At 41.1% G+C, this 21,363-nt stretch overlaps 1 protein-coding gene across 1 annotated transcript in view; it reads right to left on the reverse strand.

Annotated features, from left to right (window-relative positions):
• XPC (XPC complex subunit, DNA damage recognition and repair factor) overlaps positions 1–21,363 on the reverse strand; it is a 51,978-nt gene that overhangs the window by 15,785 nt on the left and 14,830 nt on the right. The window contains exons 3-7 of the mRNA XM_080823659.1: positions 21,106–21,224; positions 11,161–11,284; positions 10,112–10,196; positions 8,405–8,562; positions 7,796–7,916 (exon numbers count right to left, since the gene is read on the reverse strand). Coding sequence (XP_080679785.1) covers positions 7,796–7,916; positions 8,405–8,562; positions 10,112–10,196; positions 11,161–11,284; positions 21,106–21,224 — 607 coding nt within the window. The remainder of the gene's footprint in view (positions 1–7,795; positions 7,917–8,404; positions 8,563–10,111; positions 10,197–11,160; positions 11,285–21,105; positions 21,225–21,363) is intronic.

Consider the following 21,363-nt stretch of genomic DNA (forward strand, 5'->3'; position numbering starts at 1 on the left):
GATAGCTAGGGACCTAATGCTAATGAATATGGACATTAATAAGATGCAGAACCAGAATTCAGAATGATGATTATCTAGATGCTAGCCAGGCTTGAAAAAAAGCACACAAGATACTAGAAAATCCCTTTCTGGAAAAATAAAATAACTAAAATCTAACCAAGTTGAAATAAAAAAAAGCTATTAATGAGGTACAATAAAAAATGGAGGCTCTTACTGCCAGGATAAATAAGGCAGAAGAGAAAATTAGTGATATATAAGACCAAATGATGGAGAATCAAGAAGCTGAGAAAAAGACAGAGAAACAACTACTGGACCATGAGCGGAGAATTTCAGAGATAAGCGATAACATAAGACAAAACAGTATTAGAAGAATTAGATTCCCAGAAGAGGAGGGGTGAGCAGAAGGTATATTGGAACAAATTATAGAAGAGAACTTCCCTAATTTGGGGAAGGGAACAAGCATCAAAATCCAGGAGACACAAAGAACCCCCCTCAAAATCAATAAAAATAGGTCAACACTCTGTCATCTAAGAGTAAAATTTATAAGTCTCCGTGGCAAAGAGATAATCCTGAAAGTAGCTCGGGACAAGAGGTCTGTAACCTACAATGGTAGAAATATTAGATTGGCAGCAAACTCTTCCACAGAGACATGGCAGGCCAGAAAGAACTGTCATGATATATTCAGAGCACTAAATGAGAAAAACATGCAGCCAAGAATACTATATCCAGCTAGGCTGTCACTAAAAATAGGAGAGATAAAAAACATCCAGGACAAACAAAACCTAAAAGAATTTGCAAACACCAAAAAAGACCTACATGATATATTGAAAGGGGTCCTCTGAGCAAACAGAGAGCCTATAAGTGACAGACCAGAAAGAAACAGAGACAATATACAGTAACAATCACCTTACAGGCCATACAGTGGCACTAAATTCATATCTTTCAGCAGTTACCCTGAATGTAAATGGGTTAAATGCCCCAAGCAAGACACAGGGTATCAGAATGGATAAAACAAATAAAACAAAGACCCACTGAGATGCTGTCTGTAAGAAACTCATTTCAGACCCAAAGACAACCTCCAGATTTAAAGTGAGGGGGTGGAAAAAAATTTAATGCTAATGAACATCAAAAGAAAGCTGGGGTGGCAATCCTTATATCAGATCAATTAGATTTTAAGTCAAAGACTACCATAAGAGATGAGAAAGGACACTATATCATACATAAACAGTCTGTCCATCAAGAAGATCTAGCAATTTCAAATATCTATGCCCCTAACATGGGAGCAGCCAACTATATAAACCAATTAAAAACAAAATCAAAGAAACACATTGACAACAATACAGTAATAGTAGGGGACTTTAACACTCCCCTCACTGAAATGGACAGATCATCTAAGCAAAAGATCAACAAGGAAATAAAGCCTTTAAATGACACACTGGACCTGATGGACAATACAGATATATTCAGAACATTCCATCCCAAAGCAACAGAATACAAATTCTTCTCTAGTGCACATGGAACATTCGCCAGAATAGATCACATCCTGGGTCACAAATCAGGTCTCAATTGGTACCAAAAGACGGGGATCACTCCCTGCATATTTTCAGACCACAATGCTCTGAAACTAGAACTTAACCACAAGAGGAAAGTTGGAAAGAACTCAACTACATGGAGGATAAAGAGCATCCTACTAAACAATGAGTGAGTCAACCACGAAATTAAAGAAGAATTTTAAAAATTCATGGAAACAAATGAAAATGAAAACACAACTGTTCAAAATCTTTGAGACTCAGCAAAGGTGGTCCTGAAAGTATATAGCAATATAAGCCTTTCTCAAGAAACAAGAAAATCTCAAGTACACAACCTAACCCTACACCTAAAGGAGCTGGAGAAAGAACAGCAAAGAAAGCCTAACCCCAGCGGGAGAAGAAAAATAATAATCAGAGCAGAAATCAATGAAATAGAAACCAAAAGAATACTAGAACAAATCAAACAAACTAGGAACTGGTTCTTTGAAAGAATTAATAAGACTGATAAACCCCTGGCCAGATTTATCAAAAAAAAAAGAGAAAGGACCCAAATTAATAAAATCATGAATGAAAGAGGAGAGATTACAACCAACACCAAAGAAATACAAACAATTACAGGAACATATTATGAGCAACTATACACCAGCAAATTTGACAATCTAGAAGAAATGGATGCATTCCTAGAGACATATAAACTGCCAAAAGTGAATCAGGAAGAAGTAGAAAACCTGAACAGACCCATAACCAGTAAGGAGATTGAAACAGTCATTAATAATCTCCCAACAATCAAGAGCGCAGGGCCAGACGACTTCCCAGGGGAATTCTACCAAACATTTAAAGAAGAATTAACATCTATTCTTCTGAAACTGTTCCAAAAATCAGAAACAGAAGGAAAACTTCCAAACTCATTTTATGAGGCCAGCATTACCTTGATCCCAAAACCAGACAAAGACCCCATCAAAAAGGAGAATCACAGACCAATATCCTTGATGAACACAGATGCAAAAATTCTCACCAAAATACTAGCTAATAGGATCCAACAGTACATTCAAAGGATTATTCACCACGACCAAATGGGATTTATTCCTGGGCTGCAAGGGTGGTTCAACACCCACGAATCAATCAGTATGATACAATACATTATTAAAAGAAAGAACAAGAACCATATGATACTCTCAATAGATGCTGAAAAGGCATCGGACAACGTACAGCATCCTTTTTTCATCAAAATTCTTCAAAGTGTACAGAGAGAGGGTACATACCTCAATATCATCAGAGCCATTTATGAAAAACCCACAGCGAACATCATCCTCAACGGGGAAAAACTGAGAGCTTTTCCCCTAAGGTCGGGAATACGACCTTAGGGCTGTCCACTATCACCACTGCTATTCAAATAGTACTAGAAGTCCTAGTCTCAGCAACCAGACAACAAAAAGAAAGAAAATGCATCCTAATCAGCAAAGAAGTCAAACTCTCATTCTTTGCTGATGATATGATACTTTATGTGGAAAACCCAAAAGACTCCACTCCAAAACTACTAGAACTCATACAGGAATTCAATAAAGTGGCGAGACATAAAATAAATGCACAGAATTCAGTTGCATTTCTACACACCAACAAGAAGACAGGAGAAATTAAGGAGTCAATCTCATTTTTTGGACCCAAATCCATAAAATACCTAGGAATAAATCTAACCAAAGAGGCAAAGCATCTCAGAAAACTATAGAGTACTCACGAAAGAAACTGAAGAAGACACAAAGAAATGGAAAAACGTCCCATGCTCATGGAGAACATTGTGAAAATGTCTATGCTACCTAGAGCAATCTACACATCTAATCCAATCCTTATTAAAATACCATCAATTTTTTTCAAAGAAATCGAACAAATAATCCTAAAATTTATATGGAACCAGAAAAGACCCCAAATGGCCAGAGGAACATTGAAAAAGAAAACCAAAGTTGGTGGCATCACAATTCTAGGCTTCAAGGTCTATTACAAAGCTGTAATCATCAAGACAATATGGTACTGGCACAAAAAGAGACATATACATCAATAGAACAGAACAGAAAGCCCAAAAATGGACCCTCAATTCTATGGTCAACTAATCTTCGACAAGGCAAGAAAGAATGTCCATGGAAAAAACACAGTCTCTTTAACAAATGTGTTGGGAAAATTGGACAGCCACATGCAGAAGAATGAAACTGAACTACTTCCTTACACCACACATAAAAATAGACTCAAAATGAATGAAAGACCTCAATGTGAGACAAGAATCCATTAAAATCCTTGAGGAGAACACAGGCAGCAAACTCTTCGACCTCAGCCACAGCAACTTCTTCCTAGACACATCTTCAAAGGCAAAAGCAAAAACGAACTACTGGGACTTCATCAAGATCAAAAGCTTTTGCACAGCAAAGGAAACAGTCAACAAAACCAAAAGACAACTAACTGACAGAACGGGAGAAGATATTTGCAAATGATGTATCAGATAAAGGACTAGCACCCAAAAATCTACAAAGAACTTATCAAACTCAACACCCAAAGAACAAACAATCCAGTCAAGAAATGGGCAGAGGACATGAACAGACATTTCTGCAAAGAAAACATCCAAATGGCCAACAGACACATGAAAAAGTGCTCAACATCACTTGGCATCAGGGAAATACAAATCAAAACCACAGTGAGATACCACCTCACACCAGTCAGGATGGCTAAAATTAACCAGTGAGGAAATGACAGGAGTTGGCGAGGACGCAGAGAAAGGGGAACCCTCCTACACTGTTGGTGGGAATGCAAGCTGGTCCAGCCTCTCTGGAAAACAGTATGGAGGTTCCTCAAAAAGTTGAAAATAGAGCTACCCTATGGCCCAGCAATTGCACTACTGGGTATTTTCCCTAAAGATACAAAGGCAGTGATCCAAAGGGGAACGTGCACCTGAATGTCTAGCAGCCATGTCCACAATAGCCAAACTACGGAAAGAACCTAGATGTCCATCAACAGATGAATGGATAAAGAAGATATGGTATATATATATAATGGAATACTATGCAGCCACCAAAAAAATGAAATCTTGCCATTTGGAATGACTTGGAAGGAACTAGACGGTATTATGCTAAGCGAAATAAGTCAATCAGAGAAAGATAATTATCATATGATTTCACTGATATGAGGAATTTGATAAACAAGACAAAGCATCATAGGGGAAGGGATGGAAAAATGAAACAAGATGAAACCAGAGAGGAAGACAAACAATAAGAGACTCTTAATCTCAGGAAACAAACTGAGAGTTGCTGGATGGAAGGGGAATGGGAGGGTTGGGGTGACTGGGTTATGTGCATTGGAGAGGGTACGTGCTATGGTGAGAAAAAATAAACAAAAGAATTAAATGAAGTATCACTTTGAGAAGAAAAAGTACAAAACATCATTATCACCAGATCTCCAAAGCCTATTCCGTTTACAATTTTTCCCCATAAACATGTCTTTCCACCAGAGGCCACAGTTCTAAAAATTCTGCTACCCTATAAGGAGGGGAGTCTTCTCATCGGAATGAACCTCCAAAATGGCAAGCAATAAAGCATCTGAGCAAGATCTTCCAGGCAGATATCAGCGTCTCCTGAGTCACTATAACGCCTCACTGAGAAGGCCAGAAACAGGAGGGCATATTTTCTTTGAGACGCTGTGTAATAGCAAAAAAAAAATAATAATTTTTGCGTATTTATTCTGGAGTTCCAAGTTGGGAGGAGAATGAGAAAATAACAGAGAAACCCAAATTGAAGGACACTCTATAAAATTCCTAAGCAGTACTCTGAAAAGTGTCAAGGCAGGAAGGATGAGGGAAGACCCAGAAACTGTCAGAATGGAGGAGACAAAGGAGTCAGGATGGCTAAAGGCAATCAGAAATAACCCAGACACCAATAGCCAACTGCTTTTTGACATGGGTACCAACGCCATGCAATCCCGGTGAAACACTTGCCTTCAACCAGTAGTGAAGTTAACACAATAAACAACTGGAAGAATAGTCTCCTCAACCAAGGGGGCTGGGACAACTGGATATTCACATGCAAAAAGGAGGGAGTCAAACACCGGCCTCACATCATATATAAACATTGACTCAAAATGGATGTTAGAGCTGAAAACTGTAAAACTCTTGGGAGAAAACATAAGGGGGAAAATTAGATTTGACACTAGATTCTTAGATATGGCACCAAAAGTATAAGGAATAAAAAAAAAATAGAAAAAGCAGAATTCATCAAAATTAAAACTTTTGTGGCTCAACAGACTTTCTCCAGAAAGGGAAAAGACAACCTCCACAATAGAAGATATTTGCATGTATCTGAGAGTGGATTAGCATCTTGAATATAGAAAGAACCCTCACAACTGAAGAGCAAAAAGATGAAGAACCCAACAAAAAAAATGGGCATAGGATTTGAACAGGCATTTCGATTTGAACAGGCATTTCTCTTGAGAAGATATGTAAGTGGCTAACACGCACAGAAGATGGTAACATCATGAGTCACCAGGGAAATGTAAATCCAATCCACAATGAGGCAGCACTTCCCACCTATTAAGATGGCCAGAATAAAAAACAAAAAAGGAAAATACAAGTGTTGGAGAAGATCTGGAGACACTGGAACCCTTGTATGTTGCTGGTGGGAATGTAAAATGGGGCAGCCGCCATGGAAAAGTTTAACAATTATTCAGAAGTTAAACATAAAATGACCCAGTAGCTTTACTCCTAGGTATATACCCAAAGAATTGAAAACAAGTACTCAAGTACATACACGTTTATGATAGTACTCCTTACAACTGCCAAGAGGTGAAAACAACCTAAATGTCCATCAACTGACGAATACACAAAATGTGGTCTATTCATACAATAAAATAATATTCAGCCATGAAAATGAACAAAGGGCTAACATAAGCTACAACTTAGATAAACCTTGAAAAAGCTACACTTAGTGAAAGAAGCCAGACACAAAAGGTCACATAGGATACTTCTTCCACATAAAATATCCAGAATACATAAATCCGTTAGGGACAGAAAGCAGATTGTGGCTGCCAGGTGCTTGAGGGAGAGAGAGGAGGGAGTAGAATGGGGAGTAATTATTTAATGGGCACACGATAACCTCTTAGGGGGTAAAATAATTTGGAAATACACAAAGGAACCAAGTTTTGGAGGATAATACTCAAATATTAATGCTTTTCCCTGGATGGTGGTATTATGGCATCATCACTGGCCATGTCAGATATCTTAGACTTTTTTAAAGTGAATCAGAAGAGAGGTAAAGATGCCAGTTGTTTGGGCTTTTAAGATCCAAGAAGCCTGGTCTCCTTACCTAAACAAACAGAAAACATATGTAATGATAGGAACCTTCTGGAAATAAAGCCACATTTCTACCTCTATTTTTGGTAGACAGAACTCTCCTGACTGCACCACTGCCAGCCAATATCATTTCTCAAATCGGAAGGTAGGGAAATGCTTCCTGATGGATTTCAGCAGACAAGGTTTGAAAAAACATTTCCTATGGACTTCTGAACATAATTTTTGAATAGTTAAGGGAAACAAGGCTAGGGCACCTGACCAAAAAGTAAGTGCTTACAACCCCAGGACACCAAGCAACGGAAAAGAGTGCAGGCTTTCCACCCATATATTGGTCCCAAACCTGACTCTAGTTGCTTACCAGCAGAATGACCCTAAGAAAGTTCTTTGGCCTATCTGAGCTTCTAAACGTATTTTTTATTTCACAAGGCCTGAATAAGGAAGAACATGGAAAACTCTGGAATGGTATCTGGCACGTGACTGCCATGGCCATTAGCTCCCAGCACTAAAAAACTGTGCCGGTGCACCTGGGTGGCTCAGTGGGTTAAGCCTCTGCCTTCAGCTCAGGTCATGATCTCAGGGTCCTGGGATCGAGCCCTGCATCAGGCTCTCTGCTCAGCAGGGAGCTCGCTTCCCCCTCTCTCTGCCTACTGCTCTGCCTACTTGTGATCTCTCTGTCAAACAAATAAATAAAATCTTTGAGATGGAGAGGAGAAAGGAGTTGAGGAAAATTGGAGGGGGAGATGAACCATGAGAGACTATGGACTCTGAAAAACAATCTGAGGGTTTTGAAGGGGCGAGGGTGGGAAGTTGGGTGAGCCTGGTGTTGGGTATTATGGAGTTCACGTATTGCATGGAGCACTAAATTCTGGTACACTGAAAAGAAATTAAAAAAAAAAAACAAAAACAAAAACAAAAAAAAACCATGCCAGGAGGAATCACTTACATGTACCAACTCTTCATCATCCCGTGCAGAGTAAATAGCAAACCTCCTTTCCAATGTCATCTGCAGATCATCTCGCTCATTGGTTGAGAGGTCTGCATTCACTGTAAATGTACCAACAAACCTGGAGAAAAACCAGACATTCCCCATGTCACAGGTTAAGGCCAAGAGGAACGCTCGCTATTCTTTTATAGCCAAGAAAATCAGACGGGAGAGTCTCAAGAGGGAATCGGGAGCCCTGCTTGCCTCTGCTCTCATCTTCCCAGTCTGTGTGGCTGACCCTGGCTCCACTCAAGACCCCAGCAGACTTCACACGTCCCTGGGAGGTTTCCAGACCCCCACCTGCTCCATGCACCTAAAGGCCCCAGCAGATCTCTTCTAAGGCACTCCTCACACTATCCTGATTACCTGGGGTGCATCTGTCTCCTCAGCCAGACTGGGAGCTCTTCCAGGGCAGAGAACATGCCTGACATGTGTCTATCTTCAGGGCTGTGCACCCAAGGCCCGGCATAAGGGATCCCTTCAGGGAAGTCTGTGGAACTGCCCTGCCCCCAACCTCTTAGAGACACAAGTCCTGCACTAGGGCTCTGCAGGACGGGCCAGAGGGCATACCATTTCACCAGGTTTGACAGGTAGCAGGCATCCACGTCCTGAGGTGGCACTCTGGTAAAACGAGCTGGGATGATGGACAGGCTGATAGCAAGTAGATCTGGCTGGCTGCAGATGTTACTTCGATAGAAACCATTTGCCAGCAGGCATAGCAGGTGAACCTGGGAAGAAGGGGAAGATGGTAGGCTGAAAACTAGAGTGTTTTCTGCTGCCAAACTGAGAGATATTTTGTGGGCAGGAATTATTCATTATTTCTATACACAAGAAAGTAAAAATCCCAATGTTAGCCATTTCCCAAGACCTTGTCTTTCACCTTGTGCTCTCCCTAGATACTTATTCCCTCGACAAAATAACCAAATCTCAAAACTGCAGCATATAAACTTCTATATTTTAAGAGGCCTTGACGTTTAGGATTTGCTCCAAAAAGATCGGGAAGAAAAGTGAGACGGGGTGAAGAAGGGAGAGACCGCGCAAGCGCCAGTAGCTGTCCAAGCTGGCGGATGGCGCGGGTTCACCACAGGGTTCTCTGCCCTTCCCTGGGTGCCAGGACCCAGCCACTTCTGCTGCAGACCCCAAAGCCAGCTGGCCCTGATCCCAAGCTCCAACTGCTCCCCAACCTCCGGAGATGATCACATGACTCCTCACCACCTCCTCCACAACCTTACATCCTTTTCCCTTCAGAACCGTCTGCGTCCTTCCCCACCTCTGACCTCCCCATTTCAGTCAAGAGACAGACAGTCAGAGAACAGACACTCCTTAAGCTTCCCATCTTAGAGTCATATGAACTCTTCCCTTCCTTCCATCTCTTCCAAAAGGTACAAGCAGCACAGCTATCTCACGTGCTCCTCAAGGCCTCAGGGAGGTGGGTGTCTCATCTCCTCACTGTCCTTGCTCTGAGCTCATCTCACTCCCAGATCTCTGTGGCTGCTGTAGATGTACTGTCTCTTCCAGCCCTGTCAGCTCTTCCCACTCTGGCCGTCTGCTGCCCATCCGAGGGAAAGCTGAGTGCCCTTCCCTCACTCTCACCGGCCACCAATGCATGCACCCTCCATTACACAGACACACAGAGAACTAGAGGGCCCTCTGAACTTGTCGCAGGAAGCCTCCCCACTTCTGTGCTCCCACCTCTCCCCAGTGGCCTTTCTCTTAAAGAAAGCCACCTTCCTCAGCCACTCAACCCACACCGTTCTCTTTCCTCATTCTGAGCCTTGAATTTCCTGTTTTGACATCTGTCTTGTTCCGTCTGTGAGAACAGACACTCCTTAATGGTAGGAAATAAGCTTTCTACAAGTCTCCATTCCCACAACGCCAAGTACCTTGCTAGGTCTATAATGTGGTTCACTAACTCCTGGCTGAAGTCAAAAACATGTCTCTTTAGTGGTGGTAAGAATGGAGGTTATGAGACAGGTGGAAGAAGGGATGGAGGGAGAGTGCCCATGGGTCCAGCCCTCCTACGTGCCAGGTCTGTGCTCCGGACTTTGCATGTCATATTTGCTCCATCCCCACAACCCCCCTCCGAGGCAGGCACTTATCACACTCCACCTCAAAGATGAGGAAACCGCTCAGGGAGACAAAGAAACTGGCCAAGGTCACAGAGTGAGTAGAAGAGCCAAACAAAACCAGGCTTGACTGGGAACCAAAGCTGTGTGCACCACACCACCCTGCCATGACACAGAGGACCCTGTCCCTGCGTCTCCCACCCTTCCTTACCTTGTGCGTGTCCTCATGGACTTCTTTACTGAAACGTTTCATCATCCTCCGAAGATAGGTCTCAAACTCCATTTTTATTCTTTCACTGCCATGCATATTGAAAAATCCAAGAATGAAGTGGGAGACTGACCCCTGGGCCCTGACCCCAGCCCCCCAGTCACAGATCATGGCTTGTGACTCGCTCTCCTGGTTCTCCTATACAAGGCCGTGCTACTCGGGCACATCTGCAAGCTGGCTATTTTCCACAGACTTTTCTGTTCCTTCTCACCTGCACACCTTGGCTCAGGACACTCTCTACCCATCACACCTCATGCACGTGCTTTGAGGCGCACATCCCCCAAGGAGTCTTCCCTGTCTGACTGACCTCCTGACTACTGACTCCCTCCTTAGCACCAGTTCTTTCTGGGCTAAATTGGTATACACACATTTCTATGGTGCTGTGAAATCTTTCATGCCTGCATCCAGGCATCTGCCCTCCTCCTTCATGCCTAATGATGTGCCCATCACAGAGTGGGACTCATTCGCCAATTGACCACCAGGCGTTGTGTTCACATTCCCAAGCCACCAGCAGATGCAGCAGTCCTGGGAATCCTGGGATGGAATGGGGTCTCCCTACCACAGGGGGGCACTGCTTCAAATTGTGCAGTGCGATGTAATATGAAAGCATGAGTGTCGAGTTGGCAGGAGAGGGATTTGATTCTTGGCTCAACTGCTTCCCAGCAGTGACTCCTAAAATGTTACTTCTCTGAGCCTCCACATCTTCATTCACACACTATCTTCAAGTTTAAGTAAAACAAGGGACAACCTGCAGAGTCCTCAGCATATACCAGATGTTCAAGTTTCCTCTTCCCATGTTCTGCCACAGCCATAAAACAAACCAGGATTCTCATTCAAGTCCTCAAGGTAAACCCAGGGCTCTCTCACCTAAGCCTGCTGACTACAGTGCTACTCAGCCCCAGTCTCCTATGTGTTTCTCAAAACCTTTCATTAAGTGTCAGCTCTTGCTCATTATGTGTGACAGGAACCTAGAGAGAAGGGCCTAATCTTACCTTCTTTCCCTTGCTTTTGTCTGTTGGGGTGTTTCAATCTCTATCTCCACTGGTTCCACAGGCAGGACAGATTCAGAGAAAGCTGTGTTTTCTCCCATGTCACCTGGCACAGGCTCACCAAGTTCTACCAACAATAATTTTTTAAAATCAGTAATAATAAGGGTACCTGGGTGGCTCAGTCAGTTAAGTGGCCATCTCTTGGTTTCAGCTCATGATCTCAGGGTTGTGGCATCGAGCCCTGCACTAGGCTCCATGCTCAGTGTGGAGTCTGCTTGAGATTCTCTCTTCCTCTCCCACTGCCTCCCCCTACTGCTCTCTTCCTCTCTCTCTCTCCCTCTCTCAAAATAAATAAAATCTTTTTTTAAAATCTGTAATAAAAATAATTATTATGATCGCTATCACACTAAACAAAATGGAGGTTCTAAGGGGAGTGAAGAACAGATGAAGCGCAGGAGACCCCTACTCCTGCAACGCTTTGAGTATCTCAAAAATGCCACAGACTGAGCTGTTTCACATTTATTTCTTATTTAATTCGAACAATGCAGAGAAACAGCCCTTAGAGGAGGGAACTGAGACACAGAAATACTAACTTGAATTCAGACCTCTGGTATTAAGGATCTGATGTTAATGTGTGTGTTTTAGTAGAGACTTAGTCTTTCTCCAAGAGACAAAAACAACAGCAACAAAGAAGAATAATTACCTATTCTTCTTACTACAATAAGGCATATCACAATTTGCGTCACATATAGGCATGATTAAGGGGTCTTGCAGCCCCAATTGCAATCTTGTAATGGTAAGGAATACATCCTTTTTATCTCTTTATACTCTACATCGCTTATAAATGCAAGTAGCTAAAATAAACTGAATTCGCTGAACTGGATCTAACTGTGAACTCTGTTAGCAAAGGCCCTTTCAAAGACACTCTGGGCCCGGAAGCAGTGACACCCCACTGGCGACAATGAACACACCTAATGCCAAGATATGGTTTCTACATATCAGTCACTGATGATATGAGCGAGGGCTTGCTAGAGAAACAAAAGCTGATCATAGGTCTGGAGCGATGGGCCTGGAACATCTTCTTGTGCCAGAGAACAAAAATGTTCTCAAAAACGTTTTTGAGGTCCAGAGGAAGCAAGACTGCGGAGCAGTAGGAGATTGAAATATCATTAGGTCCCAGCAGTTCAGCTAGATAGTTATCAAACCATTCTTAACACCTACAAACTCAACAAGAGATAGAAGAGAAGAGGAGCAGCGATTCCAGGAACAGAAAATCAACCACTTCCCAGAAGGCAGGATGTGGGGGAAAAGTGAATCCGAAGCAATGGGAAGACAGACCCCAGGGGAACGGGCTGGCTCCCGGCAAGTGGTGAAGCAGCACAAAATCGGAACTTTAAGAAGTCTGCTCCACTGAGGGACATCGCTCCAGAGGCTAAGCAGGGGGTGGAGCCGTGGCAGGGACAGTGTGGTCTCAGGACCCGCGGGATCACAGAAAGACCGGGGTGTGTCTGAGTGTGGCAGAGCTCCCAGGTATTAGAGAGAGGGGAAACCGGCTACAGAGACAGACCAAGGAGTGGGCTCTCAGCTCGGGGTTAACTTTAACTGTGATCCAAGGCACAGTCAGACCACTGCTCTTCCAGCAGGGACCCCACAAGTGGCAGATCTGGAGAGACTCCCTCCTTCCTCCTCCAGGAGGAGCAGCGCAGAAGTGCGGAGCAGGAATCTGCTGGGTTTGGAGACTCCAAACAGGGCCGTGTACCAGAAACACAAATGCTCAGTCACAGGCTGGGTGAGCGTGGAGTGCAGCCGGAGACCAGGGAGACGGGAGGGATTGACTGCTTTTCTCTGAGGGCACACTGAGGAATGGGGCCCCGAGCTCTCAGCTCCTCTGGGCTGGAGATTGGGAGGCTGCCATCCTCATTCCCATCCTTCAAAGCCATATGGAAAGCATTCAGGGAACAAGAGCTACCAAAAGTGAACCCAAGCAGATTGCTTAGCCTGGCCCCTGGCAAGTGTGGTGCAATTCCACCACAGGCAAAGAGATTTGAGAATTACAGCAACAGGCCCCTCCCCCAGAAGATCAGCAAGAACATCCAGCCAAGACCAAGTTCACTGATCAATGAGAACCGCAGAACTCCAGAGCTAGGGGAAAGCAAAACACAGAATTCGTGGCTTTTTCCCCATGATCCTTTAGTCCTTCAAAGGTAAATTTTTGTAATTTTATTTTTTTCTTATTCTATTTTCTTAACTTTTCCTCTTCCCTTAACATTTTTTAACTATCTTATCTTATCAATACCTTTTTAAAAAAATCTTTAAATCTCCATTGTTATAGTCATATTTTATCTCTTCATATTTAACCTTATTTTTTGTATACTATAGGTTCTTTTTCTTTAAAATTTTGGAATACAATTTCTTCTAACAGATCAAAATATACCATAAATCTAGCACACGGCTTTGTTCTTGTCTCCAACCTAATCACATTCTCCCCCACTTTTTTTACTTTTTTTCTTTTTTTTTCTTTTAAAGACTTTATTTATTTATTTATTTGACAGAGAGACAGAGAACACAAGCAGGCAGAGAGGCAGGCAGAGAGAGAGGAGGAAGCAGGCTCCCCGCTGAGCAAGGAGCCCGATGCGGGGCCTGATCCCAGGACCCTGAGATCATGACCTGAGCCAAAGGCAGCGGCTTAACCCACTGAGCCACCCAGGCGCCCCTTTAACTTTTTCTTTTTCAAACTAACTTAACAATTCCTTTTTTAGAATCTTCTTTAATTTTCATCTTTACATTCATATTCCATCCCTTCACCACATTTACCTTTTTTTTTGTATATATGTAAATTTTTCTTTCTTTAAAATTTTGGGAGGTAGTTTCTTCTAAAAGACCAGAATACAACCAAAATCAAGTGGGTGGCTCTGTTTTATTCACCAGTCTAATAAATTCTCCCCATTCTTCTCCCCCTAGTTTCAGGTCTCTTCCGAATTGGTTAGCGTATATTTTTCTGGGGTCTTTGCCACACGTTTAGTATTTTGTTCTCTCATTCACCTATTCTTATCTAGATAAAATGACAAGGCAGAGAACTCACCACAAAAAAAGAACAAGAGGCAGTACCAACAGCTAGGGACCTAATCAATACAGACATTAGTAAGTTGTCAGAACTAGAGTTCAGAATGACGATTATCAAGGTGCTAGGTAGGCTCTAAAAAAAGCATGGAATATATTAAAGAATCCCTTTCTGGAGAAATAAAAGCCCTTTCTGGAGAAATAAAAGAACTAAAATCTAACCAAATTGAAATAAAAAAAGCTATTAATGAGGTGCAATAAAAAATGGAGGCTCCTACTGCTAGAATAAATTAGATAGAAGAGAGAATTAGTGATGTAAAAGACCAAATGATAGAGAATAAAGAAGCTGAGAAAAAGAGAAACAACTACTGGGCCATGAGGGGAGAAATCGAGAGATAAGTGATACCGTAAGATGAAACAATATTAGAATAATTGGGATCCCAGAAGAAGAAGAAAGAGAGAGCGGGGCAGAAGGTATATGGGCGCAAATTATAGTAGAGAATTTCCCTAATATGGCAAAGGGAACAAGAATCAAAATCCTGGAGGCACAGAGAACCCCCCTCAAAATCAATAAAAATAGGTCAACACCCCATAATCTAATAGTAAAACTTACAAATCTCAGTGACAAGGAGAAAATCTAGAAAGCAGCTAGGGACAAGAGGTCTGTAACCTACAATGGTAGAAATATTAGATTGGCAGCAACTTATCCACAGAGACCTGGAGGCCAGAAAGGACTGGCATGATATATTCAGAGCACTAAATGAGAAAAATACGGAGCCAAGGGTACTATATCCAGCTAGGCTGTCACTGAAAATAGGAGAGATAAAAAGCTTCAAACAAAAATTAAAAGAATTTGCAAACACCAAACCAGCCCTAAAAGAAATATTGAGGGGTCCTCTAAGCAAAGAGAAAGCCTAAAATAACAGATCAGAAAGGAACAGAGACAATATATAGTAACAGTCACCTTACAGGCAACACAATGGCACTAAATTCATATCTCTCAATAGTTACCCTAAATGTAAATGGGCTAAATGCCCCAAGCAAAAGACACAGGGTATCAGAATAGAAGAAAAAATTAAGACCTATCGATATACTGTTTACAAGAAACTCATTTTAGACCCAAAGACACCTCCAGATTTAAAGTGAGGGAGTGGAATACAACTCACAATGCTAATGGACATCAAAAGAAAGCTGGGGTGGCAATCCTTATATGAGATCAATTAGATTTTAAGTCAAAGACTATAATAAGAGATGAGAAAGGACACTATATCATACGCAAATGGTCTGTCCAACAAGAAGATTTAACAATTTCAAATATCTATGCCACTAAAATGGGAGCAGCCAACTATATAAACCAATTAAAAACAAAATCAAAGAAACACATTGACAACAATACAGTAATAGTAGGGGACTTTAACACCCACCTCACTGAAATGGACAGATCATCTAAGCAAAAGATCAACAAGAAAATGAAGCCTTTAAATGACACACTGGACCCGATGGACATAACAGATATATTCAGAACATTCCATCCCAAAGCAACAGAATACACATTCTTCTCTAGTGCACAGGGAACATTCTCCAGGAGAGATCACATCCTGGGTCACAAATCAGGTCTCAACCGGTACCAAAGACTGGGATCATTCCCTGCGTATTTTCAGACCACAATGCTCTGAAACTAGAACTCAACCACAAGCAGGAAGCTAAACAGCATCCTACTAAACAATGAGTGAGTCAACCACGAAATTAAAGAAGAATTTTAAAAATTCATGGAAACAAATGAAAATGAAAACACAACTGTTCAAAATCTTTGAGACTCAGCAAAGGTGGTCCTGAGAGGAAGGTATATAGCAATACAAGCCTTTCTCAAGAAATAAGAAAGGTCTGAAGTACACAACTTAACCCTATACCTAAAGGAGCTGGAGAAAGAACAATAAAGAAGAGAAATAATAAAGATCAGAGCAGAAATCAATGAAATAGAAACCAAAAGAATACTAGAACAAATCAAACAAACTAGGAACTGGTTCTTTGAAAGAATTAATATGATTAATAAACCGCTGGCCAGACTTATCAAAAAGAAAAGAGAAAGGACCCAAATTAATAAAATCATGAATGAAAGAGGAGAGATCACAATCAACATCAAAGAAATATAAACGATTATAAGAACATATTATGAGCAACTATACACCAGCAAATTTGACAATCTAGAAGAAATGGATGCATTCCTAGAGACATATAAACTGCCAAAAGTGAACCAGGAAGAAGAAGAAAACCTGAACAGACCCATAACCAGTAAGGAGACTGAAGCAGTCATTAATAATCTCCCAACAAACAAGAGCCCAAAGCCAGATGGATTCCCAGGGGAATTCTATCAAACATTAAACATTTAAAGAAGAATATCTATTCTCCTGAAACTGTTCCAAAAAACAGAAACAGAAGGAAAACTTCCAAACTCATTTTATGAGGCCAGCATTACCTTGATCCCAAAACCAGACAAAGACCCCATCAAAAAGGAGAATCACAGACCAATATCCTTGATGAACACAGATGCAAAAATTCTCACCAAAATACTAGCCAAAAGGATCCAACAGTACATTCAAAGGATTATTCACCACGACCAAATGGGGTTTATTCCTGGGCTGCAAGGGTGGTTCAACACCCACGAATCAATCAGTATGACACGATACATTATTAAAAGAAAGAACAAGAACTATATGATACTCTCAATAGATGTTGAAAAAGCATTTGACAAAGTACAGCATCCTTTCTTCATCAAAACTCCTCAAAGGGTACAGATATAGGGTACATACCTCGATATCATCAGAGCCATATATGAAAAACCCACAGCGAATATCATCCTCAATGGGGAAAAAACTGAGAGCCTTTCCCCTAAGGTCAGGAACACGACCTTAGGGCTGTCCACTATCACCACTGCTATTCAAATAGTACTAGTAAGTCCTAGTAATCAGACGACAGACAACAAACAACAGACAACAAACGGCAATCAGACAACAAAAAGAAATAAAATGCATCTAAATTGGCAATGAAGAAGTTAAACTCTCATTCTTTATAGATGATATGATATTTTTTGTGGAAAACCCAAAAGACTCCACTCCAAATTGCTAGAACTCATACAGGAATTCAGTAAAGTGTCAGGACATAAAAACAATGCACAGAAATCAGTTGCATTTCTATACACCAACAGCAAGACAGGACAAATTAAGGAGTTGATCCCATTTACAACTATACCCAAAACCATATGATAGTTAGGAATAAACCTAACCAAACAGGCAAAAGAATCTGTACTCAGAAAACTATAAAGTACTCATTAAAGAAATTGAGGAAGACACAAAGAAATGGAAAAACTTCCAACCTCATGGACTGGAAGAACAAATATTATGAAAATGTCTATGCTACCTAAAGCAATCACTACATCTAATGCAATCCCTATCAAAATACCATCAAATGTTTTCAAAGAAGTGGAACAAATAATCCTAAAATTTATATGGAACCAGAAATTGGTTCCATGCATATTCCATATATACATATATATGTATATAACATATATATACACACACACACACTCACTCATATACATATATATGCATATGCCATACATATATATAAATATATATACACATATATATGGCATATGCATGAAACCCATTTATATATATATGGAATATGGCTAGTCCATAATAGTCAGAGGAATGTTGAAAAAGAAAGCCAAGGTTGGTGATGTCACAATTCCAGACTTCAAGCTCTATTACAAAGCTGTCATCAAGACAGTATGGTACTGGCACAAAAACAGATACACAGATCCCAGAAACAGACCCTCAACTCTATGGTTAACTAATCTTCAACAAAGCAGGAAAGAACATCCAATGGAAAAAAGTCCCCTCAACTAATGGTGTTGGGAAAACTGGACAGCCACATGCAGAAAAATGAAACTGGACCATTTCCTTATACCACACACAAAAACAGACTCAAAATGGATGAAGGACCTCCATGTGAGACAGGAATCCAGCAAAACCCTTGAGGAGAACACAGGCAGTAACCTCTTCGACCTTATCTGCAGCAACTTCTTCCTAGAAACACTGCTAAGGACAAGGGAAGGAAGGGTAAAAATGAACTATTGGGACTTCATCAAGATCAAAAGCTTTTGCACAGCAAAGGAAACAGCAAAACCAAAAGACAACTGACAGAATGGGAGAAGATATTCAAAAATGACATATCAGATAAAGGACTAGTATCCAAAATCTATAAAGAACTTATCAAACTCTACACCCAAAGAAAAATAACCCAGTCAAGAAATGGGCAGAAGACACGAACAGACATTTCTGCAAAGAAGACATCCAGATAGCCAAGAGACACATGAAAAGGTGCTCAACATCACTTAGCATCAGGGAAATACAAATCAAAACCACAGTGAGATACCACTTCACAGCAGTCAGAATGGCTAAAATTAACAAGTCAGGAAACAAAAGATGTTGGTGAGGATGTGGAGAAAATAGAACCCTCCTACACTGTTGGTGGGAATGCAAGCTGGTGCAGCCACTCTGGAAAACAGCATGGAGGTTCCTCAAAAAGTTGAAAACAGAGCTACCCTATGACCCAGCAATCACTCTACTGGGTATTTACCCCAAAGATACAAATGTAGTGATCTGAAGAGGCACATGCGCCCGAATGTTTATAGTAGCAACACCCACAATAGCCAAACTATGGAATGAACCTATATGTCCATCAACAGATGAATGGATAAAGAAGTTCTAGAGTGTGTGTGTGTGTGTGTGTGTATATATATATATATACACATATATACATATATATTCAATGGAATACTATGCTGCCATCAAAAGAAATGAAATCTTGGATTTGCAATGACATGGATGGAACTAGAGGGTATTATGTTAAGCGCAATAAGTCAATCAGAGAAAGATAATTATCATATGATTTCTCTGATAGGAGGAATTTGAGAGGCAGGGAGGGGGCTATGAGGGGTAGGGAAGGAAAAAATGAAACAAGATGGGATCAGGAGGGAGACAAACCATAAGAGACTCTTAATCTCACTAAACAAACTGAGCATTGCTGTGGGGTGGAGGCGGGTAGGGATAGCGTGGCTAGGTTATGGACATTGGGGAAGGTATGTGCTATGGTGTGTGCTGTGAAATGTGTAAGCCTGATGCTTCACAGACCAGTACCCCTGGGGCAAATAATACATTTTATGTTAATAAAAATAAAAAATAAATTAAAAAAAGAAAAACGTTTTTGAGAACGAGGCCATGTCAGAAGGACACAGTAAGGCACATGGCTTAAAGGGGCTCTCACTAGCCAATCTGGGACAATCTGAAGGTCAACAAGTATAATGATGATAACTGATAACATATGTGAGTTTTAAAAATATCTCTAAGTCCATAGTGATACTCAAAATAAATGTAATTTAAAAGAGAGCGCTCTTCTTTACAGATCACAGTCATCTGAGAAATGCATATGAGATGACAGAATCAGAGAGTCCCATTTCATGATGCTAAATATAATAATCTGATTCAGTAAAGATCAAAGCATATGAAAAACTGTTAAGTAAAAAGTTACTAGAGAATAAGATATTCAGACAGAATCAGAGTATCACCCGATATGGTTAATTACAGAGGAAAAATGTACCTTTATATTGTCACAATCTGGCAGAACCACCTTGTACGATCACACTTAGCATCACTAGTGGGGCAAACTGGCATTAGGAGCCTCTTAATGGATGCAGTATGAAATACAAAGCTATGAAGTATACTCGCCCCCCCCCCAAAAAGTTTAACCTAAATTCGATCAAGCCTTAACTTACACTTTATAAGAAACCAGGGGATACTGAAACACGTTTATCACCACCCTGAGATGCATATCACACAAAACTGGAATCAAAGACATCCCACAAAAGAACAGGCCAAGACTCTTCAAAAACAGTAGTGCCACAAAAAGAGAAAAAAAAAGGTGCTGGGTGGGACACACTGTTTTAAACTAAAGGAGACTAAAGAGGTATAACTCACACTTTGATTAGATCCTGGATTAGAAACAAACAATGGCTATGAAAGGTATTTTTGCAACAATTAGGGGCTTTTCATTTTCTTAAGTGTGAAACTATTTCATCATGCAGGAGAACGTCTTAGTCTTAGGGGAACTGATGAAGTATTTACAAATCAAGTACCAGGATGTCTGCAACTTACTTTCAAATGGTTCCATGCTGCATATTTACAGAGAAAGATACATTCACTACTGGCAAATGTTAAAGTTACTGAATCTAAGCGAAGAGTCCATGTACTACATTTTCCATTATTTTGTAGGTTTTCAAAAATCATTTTCAAAATCAAAAGCTGAGATAAAGTTAGCACAGACAGAAGGAATCAGGGATGATAACATTAGCTGCCACTTACTGTGAGTATATGATGCTTTAGGCCCGTTATATTTGCAGACCTTTCTTCCTCTGCTATAATCCTGCAGCCTAGCCTATGAACCGCTCACACTGAGCAGTCAATGCTTACTGAATGTTATTGGTGAAAAATCCCTGATTTTTTTCAGAGTGGATTTACTTGTTCACACAGCTATACAAAAGCAAGGCTGGGCCCTGAACCCATATCTCACTACTCTCAAAGCCCATGCGCTTTCTGAGACAATGCTGCCTCTCTGTTTCACAATCTCCTCCCCTGACAGCCACAAGAGGAAAAGAATATACAACCTTCTTTGGTAACCTGGTCATGAATTTGTCTTTGCATCAAAAGCAAGTCCCTACTGTAACCTTATTTGGTCTTAGTTTCATGAGGAAACAAAAGAACTGCAACTAAATGATGTGACTCCAAGCAGATTCAAACGGAAAAACAGGATCACACAGCAATGTTTTACCTTCGACCTCTTCCCAATCATCTTCGCTCTCTTCCTCATCATCTCCTTCACAGCTGCCTTTGTCCACAGCAGCTTCTCTCCGTGGGGGCTGTGCCTTCTTGCCACCTTTTGTGAAGTCCCTGTGTAAAGATCACAGGAAGGAAGGTGAAGAAGGCTCACACATCCTAGTGCTACATTTAAGCTAAATGGAATCCTAAGGACTCATTCTATTTATTGAGACCCTGTTGCAATTATTTAAAGATAATGGGTGAGCTCTGA

This window comes from Martes martes (genome assembly GCF_963455335.1).
Source record: "Martes martes genome assembly, chromosome: 1".
Taxonomy (NCBI): domain Eukaryota; kingdom Metazoa; phylum Chordata; class Mammalia; order Carnivora; family Mustelidae; genus Martes; species Martes martes.